The sequence below is a fragment of the Glycine soja genome, chromosome 3, assembly GCF_004193775.1.
Source record: "Glycine soja cultivar W05 chromosome 3, ASM419377v2, whole genome shotgun sequence".
In the NCBI taxonomy this organism is placed as follows: domain Eukaryota; kingdom Viridiplantae; phylum Streptophyta; class Magnoliopsida; order Fabales; family Fabaceae; genus Glycine; species Glycine soja.
Genome location: NC_041004.1, coordinates 14,872,966 through 14,883,099, shown reverse-complemented (window position 1 = coordinate 14,883,099; position 10,134 = coordinate 14,872,966). Strand labels below are relative to the sequence as shown.

General features: G+C 34.2%; 1 protein-coding gene across 1 annotated transcript; it reads left to right on the top strand.

Annotated features, from left to right (window-relative positions):
• The first annotated feature begins 7,114 nt into the window (after positions 1–7,114).
• Positions 7,115–7,453, top strand: LOC114404982 (vegetative cell wall protein gp1-like). The gene has a single exon (XM_028367689.1). It carries the CDS (start codon positions 7,115–7,117, stop codon positions 7,451–7,453), a length of 339 nt encoding a protein of 112 aa, XP_028223490.1.
• The last annotated feature ends 2,681 nt before the right edge of the window (positions 7,454–10,134 follow it).

Sequence of the window (10,134 nt, the reverse complement as noted above, 5' to 3'; positions counted from 1 at the left end):
CTGCGTATATTGACAACTACACAAGTATGGTGTAGGGTTAGGGATTTGCCAAAAGTCACAGAAATTGGTCTGCCACCACCAAATATACTTGGATATGGGGAGTGGCACCAATGGACAAAAATAAGTATCTTTTGGGATCTTCTTTATTGCAAAGATAATTTTTTGTGACATAATCTTGATGTTATGCACATAGAGAAAAATTTATTTGACAACATATTTAACACTGTGATGAATGTCAGTGGTAAGACAAAAGACAATGACAAAGCTAGGATGGACTTAGCTTTTTATTGTAGGCATAAAGACTTAGAGTTGAAGTCGGCGGCTAACGGGAAGTTATTAAAGCCAAAAGCAAGTTACACTCTAATGCAGACCAAACAAAGTTAGTTTGTCAATGGACAAAAGAACTACGAATGCCAAATGGTTATTCTTCTAACTTGGCCAGATGTGCCAATGTTGATAAGGGAACCATGCATGGGATGAAAAGTCATGATTGCCATGTGTTCATGGAGTGCTTACTTCCTATTGCTTTTAGCTCATTGCCGCCACATGTCTTAAATCCACTTATTGAAATAAGTCATTTCTTTAAAGACTTGTGTTCTACAACTTTGATGGAGGATGACTTGAGTAGAATGGAACAAAATATTCCATTAATTATGTGCAATTTGGAGACAATATTTCCCCCTGGGTTTTTTTATTCAATGGAGCATCTTCCTATTCATTTTCCATATGAAGCTAAACTTGGTGGACCGGTCCAATACAGATGGATGTATCCATTTGAAAGGTACTAAAATGATAATTGTATTTTCTTTAAAATGCATTCTTTAATGCTTATGAATGATGACTTGGTTTTCTTTAAAATTTGTAGATTCATGGGCAATTCTAAACGAGCAGTGAAAAATAAGGGTCGAGTGGAAGGATCCATTTGTGCGTCTTATATACATCGTGAGACAACATATTTTTATTCTTATTATTTCAACAACTTTATGTTGTCAGCACATAATGTTAGGAATCAAATTGCAATTGAAGCTGAATAGCGCCCACCGATGTTATCAGTGTTTGACCAGCAAGGTTGTCCTTCTGGAAAAGAGTTCATTCACTAGTTAACTGATGATGAGAAAGACTCAGCCCATGTTCATGTGTTGATTAATTATGCTGAAGTTAAACCATACCTCGAGTAAGTTTCACAATGTATGCCATTTGGGATTCAATAATTATGGTTGTATCTTCACATTATCCCCCCCCTAATTGACTCATGCAACATTATATTTGGACTGTTCATTCTTGCAATCCTAGTCAAATGCCTCTACTCATAATCTACATGTGGATTTTCCTACTTGGTTCCAGCAAAAAGTAAGTATGTTTTTGTATATTTTATTTTGCTACTTTATGGTAAAAAAATATAAATGTTCATACTCTTAATATTCATAGGTTATAAATGAGTCTACAAATGTGAGCAACCAACACTTAAAGTGTGAATGTATGTATACATGATTTTGATGATGCCAAAGAAAAATCAAACAAAGTTGCTTCAAAGGATAAACATGTGATGTTCCATTATTTTCTCCTATTTCTTAAACCTTTGTGCACCATTTTAATTACTGATTAGTCTTAATTGTCAAATTAATTAGGCAGTTTTATTATTTGGGCTCATTCAGTTAATTTGATGTTTTTAATCTAATTTCAGGAATTAATGAAGCATTGAGCTTAATCCGGATTTTGGTTGTGGACTTAAAGAGGGAAAATAAAGCAACGTTTACCTTAGTTAATTTCTAATTAGGAGATTGCAATTTTATTTTTATGATGTTCAGTGTTTATTTCATTTTGGGCCAGAATAATGTAATAGGGCTCAGTGACTCTGAGTGACCCTTATAAATAGCAGCCTTGGGATTTGTGTAAAGGGGATTCCATTATTCAGAGCATAGGGTTTTACATTTTTAGCTTTGGATTACTGTTCACGTTAAGGCATTTTTCCATTTTTTCTGCTTTCAATTGCAATTTCATTTTTTTGTTCCTTCTTCTGCTTTCAATTATGTTTTCTGCCTTTAGCTTCATTTACGTTTCTGCTTTTGTTGAGCTTATGGAAGGCTAAATTCCTAGTGTTGTTTCCCTCTGCGGATGAAGCGTAATTCTCTTTGAGGTTCTGTTTTTAATGTTGCTTTCGTATCGGTTTTCCCTTCACCAATTAACCCACATGCGTTCTGTTAATCTGTGCACGCTTCGTGTTCGATTAATTGCCTCTGTGCTTAAATTGCGTTCATGCTTAATGAACAAAGGGTTAATTGGTGTATGTGTTGCTTAATCACATATTGACAGCCCTAAGTTGATTTTCGCTTAGTAAATTAAAATAGGGTTGGATTAAGTGGTTAACTGCTAGGGACGAATTCTTCATAACCTAGGACAAGAGAATGGCTTCTGAATCAGAGGAAACAACACGTTTTTAATACTATTAATTCCATATTCCAGTTCGCTTGTTATTTAATTCACAAAACAAACAACCCCCCCAATTGTTACTGTTACTGCAAGTAAATTATGAACGTTTGGTTTATCATTGCTCGTTGGGAAACGACCTAGGATCACTTCCTAGTTATTGCATTTTAATGTTTATTTGATTTGGGTACGACCTCCGCCGTAGGTCGGCTGAGGTCTCTAACTAGCCAAAATCGCCTGTTTACTAGGTTTTTTTTTCAAGTTTTATTGTTTTATTTTTCTAAGCTTTCCTTAGGTAGTTTCCATAGTTAGACTTTGAATTTTTCTCTGAAAATTTGTGTGCTATCTTTTCATGATTTTAGGGTGTTGCGCACAAAATTTCAAGTCATTTGGATATCATTTGATGATAGCTGTACTTCAAACCTACATTGCTACTTACATAAGAAGGCAACTAGTTGTGAATGTTGAATGTAGTGTATGACTAGAGGCAATCCATTTGACTTGCAACCCTTTGATCCTGAAATAGATAGAACATTTCATAGATTAGTTAGGCATCATTTTATACCTTTTGAGCATCCTGAGCATTCTGTTACTGGTGAGTCTGTGCATTCTGTTATTGGTGATTTTGAACATCCTGATTTTGAGCATTATAATTTTGAACATTCTGATTTTGAACATTCTGAGAACATGACACAACCTCCACCCCGTGAGAGGACTCTAAGGGAAATGGCTGCACCTGATTTCACCTACGAAAGCTTATGCATCCAATACCTTGATGAGGATGTCCCATATGTTCTTAAAACTGGACTGATCCATTTGCTTCCAAAGTTTCATGGCCTTGCAGGTGAAGACCCGCACAAACATCTGAAAGAATTCCATATTGTCTGCTCCACCATGAAACCCCTAGATGTCATGGAGGATCACATATTTCTGAAGGCTTTTCCTCATTCTTTACAAGGAGTGGCAAAGGACTTGCTATATTACCTTGCTCCAAGGTCCATCACGAGCTGGGATGACCTCAAGAGAGTATTCTTAGAAAAACATTTCCCTACTTCCAGGACCACGACCATCAGAAAGGATATTTCAGGCATTAGGCAACTCAATGTAGAGAGCCTATATGAATACTAGGAGAGATTTAAAAAACTATATGCCAGTTACCCTCACCACCAGATTTCTGAGCAGCTTCTTCTCCAATATTTTTATGAAGGACTCAGTAACATGGAGAGAAGTATGATAGATGCTACTAGTGGTGGAGCCCTTGTAACTGTGTAATTGATTACACAAACATTGTAATCGATTACCAGTGGAGAGTTTTCAGAAAATATGCCAACAGTCACATCTTTTCATTGGATTTGTGAATGGTCATCAAAGGCCTATAAATAGGTGACTTGGGCACGAATTTTATGAGAGAGTTTTGCTGGTCAAACATGTCTTATCCTCTCAAAAGAAAATGAGAGAGATTCCAAGAGAACTTCATTGCCAAATGTTCTCTCAAGAACTCTTGGGCAAACACTTGCAAATCCATTAAAAGTTCATCCATGGATCTTCATTGTAATATTCTTTTCTTGAAGAGAGAATTCTTCTTCCATTCTTCTTACTCAATGAAATTGATTAAGGGACTGAGGGTCTCTTGAGTTGTAAGGATTCTTGAACACAAGGGATGGGTTGTCCCTGTGTGGTTCAGAAGTTGTAAAGGATTTTACAAAGATAGTGAAAATCTCAAGTGGGTTGCTTGAGTACTAGATGTAGGCACGGAATTTGCCGAACCAGTATAAAACTTTGTTTGCATTCTCTCTTCCCTTATCTTATTTATTTTGTTGCAATCAATTTGTGTCTTGCATGTTTAAAGAACATTATTAAATTGATTGCTGCTTCTTCTGCATTCTAAGCCTATCCCTCTTAAGTTATTGAGGCCACAAGGTCCAACAAGTGGTATCAAAGCAGGATTCTTGTATAAAGTTTAAAAACTTCAAGAATAGATATGGCCTCATCCAACTTTTCATTTCCTGAGGAAATTATATCAATAGGCTCTTATGTTCAATGGTGAGGGTTATCATTATTGGAAAACCCGAATGCAGATCTTTAAAGAAGTCAAAGATTTAAAGATATGGGAAGCCATTAAATTTGATTCCTTTATTCCTACAATGGTAGAGAGAAATGCAACTACATAAAAAAACTAGAGAAGAAAGAAGATGATGATGAAAGAAGAAAGAAGAAGATTTCTCCTTAGCCCCAAAATGCTGAATGCGATCAATCTGGGCACATGAGATTCGATTGTCTTGTCTTTAAAAGAAGAATGGAAAAATCCGACAAGAGGAATCTCAAAGAAAAGAAAGAAAATAAAGGATACATCACTTGGGAAGATAATGTTATAAATTCTTCAAGTGATTCAGAGAATAAAATCATAAGTCTGGGTATCATGATGAAAGACTATGAAAATGGAAAAGAGCAAAGTCGATACAGTGATAGCAATTTCTCCAAACACATGGCATGCATCAAAGTTTATTCATATTTCTCCCCAAGATAAGTGGATATGTGATTTATGAAGACAACAAACAAAGGCCACATTTCTCCCCAAGAAAAGTAAATCCCAAGAAAAGTGAATCTCAAGAAAAGTTAATATGTGATTTATGGAGACAACAAAGGTCACTTGATCAACAAGCCCAACAAGTGATATCGAATGATACCAACAGGTCACTTGTCTTTGATTGGTTACTTTTGATGCTTGTTTTCTACTAGAGTTTAGATTGTCCTTGATGGTTGATTATTTTTTTTATTGATGTGTTTGTTTTTGCTTGATTGATGTTCAATGTTTGTTACTTTGATTGATTGATTATATTTTATATTTGATTAATTGTCATTGATAATTTTTTTATTGTGTTTTGTTGATTGTTTTTTATTGTGTATTTGATTGATTATGTTTTTGATTGATGTGTTATTGTACTTGTTTTTTGCTTGATTAATATTGAATGATTATTTTAATGTCTTTTGGTATCACTTGATTCTCATACATTGCAACAATTGGTAACATTTTTTCTCCTCTCTATTCATGATTTGTTTTTGATGTTGACAAAGGGCGGGGGGGAGAAAGATAAAAGATAAAATAGTAAGAAAAATTATCTATTCTTTATGAGACAACTTTTTATATATGAAAAAAATATGAAATCTTCAATTGTCTCATATAAGCAATCATTGCAAAACCAAGGGGGAGTAAACTATATGCAAATAGATATTTTTTCTTTGTTGTTGCTCCTAACCTACTGGTGGTTGTCATCATCAAAAGGGGGGAGAATGTAAATCATGCAGGTATTTGATGATGTCAAAAAGAATTTGCTTGACAAAGGGGGAGAATATGAATCATGCATATCTTGATGATGTCGAAAAGAAATCACTTGATTGTCATCATCAAAAAGGGGGAGAATGTGAATGTATGTATACAAGGGATGGGTTGTCCCTGTGTGGTTCAGAAGTTGTAAAGGATTTTAAAAAGATAATGGAAATCTCAAGTGGGTTGCTTGAGTACTGGACGTAGGCACGGAATTTGCTGAACCAGTATAAAACTGTGTTTGCATTCTCTCTTCCCTTATCTTATTTATTTTGTTGCAATCAATTTATGTCTTGCATGTTTAATGAACATTATTAAATTGATTGCTTCTTCTTCTACATTCTAAGCCTATCCCTCTTAAGTTATTGAGGCCACAAGGTCCAACATAAAGGATTTATTGTATGGTCTCATGAGTTACGTTAAAGAATTGCACACATACTTTGTCAATGGGTACAAATTCCATATTCAAGCATGGAGTGAAGGGAAGAAAATGATAAATAGTGGGGTTCACGTAAAGGGCCTTATAGAAGGAGCCGTAGATGATTTTTATGGGGTCACTCAACACATATATGAGCTTGAGTATAACACTACAACCTATCCTAAGCGAGTAGTATTATTTAATTGTCACTGGTTTGACCCAACGAGTAAAGGAACAAGGGTAGATCCTAAATATGTCATAGTGGAAATTTGAATGGATAAAAGCTATAATTTGTTTGACCCATTCATCAGTGCACATAATGTAAGGCAAGTGTATTATGTGCCATATCCAGCAACAAGAAGGGACAAACATGGTTGGTGTGTAGCAATTAAAACGAAACCATGGGGTTACATAGAATCTAATCATGTACAAGATGATGTGCCTTACCAAGTTGAGGAAATGTCACATGTCAACAAAGTCATTGAAGTTGAAAGTATTTCTGGATTGCAAGATTTAAGAGGTGGTGTTGAAGAAGTAAACCCTGCTAATTTGTTGACAAATGAAGAAGAATCAACTAATTTGAATGAAGAATCAAACAATATTGAACAAGACAATGAAGGGGAATTAGAAGATGATGACTTTGAAGTTTACAATTCTGAAGAGGATTAAACATTGATCTTTGTTAGTCAGTTATAGTGTTTGTTATTAGTGACATGTTTGTTTTCTTCTAAAACTTCAAAACTTTGTTAGTGTATTTTATTTTTGTTGTCATATGGAAGTTTTTTAGCTATCTAATTTCCATGGATCCCAATATTTTATTAGAGTATTTATGATATAATATTATTTTTCTATATAAAGATGTGTTATCAAGTGGCATTGACCCTCCTCGACCCCCGTCACATGACTCAAGTAAGAAACGGACAACTACGAAGAAAAGATGATACATGGTTAGACTATTACCACCTCAAGATAGTCTAACATCATCTACCCCATCCCCATCTTCTGTGTCTATCCCAGTTAGGTCTCCCGATGTTGCACCTACACCATCTCCACCTCCGACTGAAGCTAGACCATCTTCATCTCATGTTAATGCACATGGACCATCTCCGATACCTGCATCCACACCATCTCCATCCTCCGTTGATGCACGTGGACCATCCCCAATACCTATATCCACACCTTCCCCATCCCCGCCTATGGGCAACATGCCTATAGATGAAGATGTTATAAATTTGGCGATGGAAGACCCCCCCCCCCTAATGATCGTCCTAAGGTTATGCTAATTAATGGAGCAAAAGTTTTACTATTTTGATTAATTATTTTTTATATTTAGGTTTCATCCATCTAAGGTCGCGGCAAAGGCTGTCACTTTGTCAATTAGGCAACAATTTGGAAAGCCTTGGCCTACATGGGGAGCGAATCCAAAATATCATCAGAAACTTTTTTCCAGTGTTTAAAGGTAAATTATTCTTCTGTTAATGAATTAATTCAAAGGTTGAAATGGATAGTAATGCTAGTTTTTTATTTTTACTAAAATTGTAAAAATTGTATTTTTCTAATTGTGTAGAATTTCATTACTTTGTTATACTTTAGAGAAAATTGGTTTGGAGACCCGAGGAAGAGAATGAAATAAAAAAAAAGCTTTTAACTCGAAAGCTTCTCATAGACTTTCTGAGATGTTTAGGGATGCCCAAAATGAAAATAAAAAGCCATATTGGATTGGAGATCATGTTTGGAACGATCTGTTATCACATTGGAATGCACTTGAGTATCGTTCCAAGTGTGCACAGGCAAAAAAAAAATTGGGCGTCTGAAAAGGGTGGGTATATGCACACAGGTGGTTCTATCAGTTTGCAGGATCATGCCATTCGCTTGGTATGTACATTAGAATTATAATACATAGTTGTTTATACTTGTTTAATTTACCACTTAATGTTTATTTTTTAACGTTTGTTAATAGTCAGAGGAGCTTGGTCGATTTGTATATGTAGAAGAGGTCTTTTAGCAAACTCATTTACGAAAGGATTACTGGTCAATTTGTAGATGATAGATCTAGACGAACACATGTAAGGCCATTATCTTGCATATTTTTTTATTCTTTAAAATGTTTATTATATTTATGGAATAATTATTGTTTATGAATTACCGAAAGAATTTGAGGTTAGACTATCTCAAGCTAGGTCTGATGCTGCATCAAGTATTGGTGAATCCCAACTCACTCCCTTAGACTCTGCTAAAGAACAAAGACTTAGGAGTCGGTGTTGGGTTGCAGCTGTAGGACCAAAGCGTAAGGGACGCCTGTATGGTACTGGAGACCTTGCTTGTACTTACAAATGCGGAAATGATAGCTTCATACAACATACGCAAGGATCTTTCAGTCGCACTGACTTAGCAGTACAAAATTACCATTGACAATCGACATTGACATTTTACATTGTGTTTTTTTTTTTTTTACATTTGTTTTCAATTTAACTTAATGATTTATTTTACTCTCTGTCTTGGATTCATCAATTTCACTATTTCCTCAATTATAAGTATTATTAATTCAAATATTCATGGTAAATAATATAAATGTATAAAATGATTGCTAAATTATTAATGATAAAAAAACAAAAAACAATAGAAATAATAAATTATTTACAAAAAAAATATTTTCTTACGGAAATTTGTGACGAAAAAATCCGTCTAAAATGATCCATGAAAAATTTGCGACCAACAAATATGTTAGAAATGATCCATGGGAGATTTTTGATGGAAATTCCGTCCGAAATTATCCGTGGGAATTTGTGACCAAAAAAGCCGTCTGAAATGAGCCATGAGAAATTTCCCACTGAAGGAAAATTTCCAGTTGCATCTGAGCGTCTATGTTCGTCATTCTTCAATATTCATGAGAACAGTTTAACCAAACTCATCTCCAATCACTATTAGTTCTCATTAATATATGCCTCAAATGCTCCAACAGGTACTTACTACAAGAGCACGATTTCTTTCCTATGGTCTGATTTGCTTGTTCAAATGAGACACTAACACTCACGCGGTTACATTTTAATTCATAGCAGGTGCGGGCAAGTGTGATTTTATAATTTTTCTTTCCCATTGCGTGCTTGTTTTTTCCTTTTTTCGTTTTTTTTGTTAATTATTGCTTTTGTTGTTTCATTAATCTAATGAATCTTACAATGTAAAGGAAATAGACCCAAAGCAATTAAACTGGAACCTAAATCTCGTTCAGACCAGTAACTTCAATCCTTGCCTCACAATCAGCTAAATATATCATGTATGTTTCCGGCGCGGTTTAGTCAGAATCTCTTAATATTTTTGGGGCTGGGGCAAAACAAGAAACAATAAAAAAAAGGACTCCTTATACATAATTATATAAAATTTTAAAAATATTTTTATTAAAAATAGTATGTTCTATTACATTATTTGAATAATATAAAAAAGTTTATTTTATGGCCGGGATGAGAAAATTAGGCCATAAATTTTAACTACATAATTTTCATCACCACATATTTATCTAAATTGACCTACAATCTTGATACATGATTTTCTCAATAAATAAATTCATCCGAATGAGACCCCAAAAGTTCAAACTACTATTGAACATTTATAAAAGAAGATCCATAAAAAAAATATAAAAGGAGAGAATACAATCATCGTCCTATCAAGTATGGCCTAATTAAAAATTCATTTGATCTCTATGTTATTACATACTAGATTTGCTTCTATATATATAAATAGCTAGATTTTGCTAATGTAATAGTTGTTCTTCTATTTAAAAAAAAAAACTAAATAGTTGAAGCCTTATTTCCATTATATCACGTTCATACTAATTTAACTATATTAGTTTCATATTATCTATTCAGTCATCTAGTATCACAGTACCACTTTTCATCTCTTTTTTTTTTCTTTGATTTAAGGTGGGAAAATTATTCTCAATGTCAAAGTCATAAAAAATAATGAAGGT

Coding starts and splice junctions, on each gene's coding strand:
- LOC114404982 (XM_028367689.1), top strand. CDS start 7,115: ATGGTTAGACTATTACCACCTCAAGATAGTCTAACATCATCTACCCCA.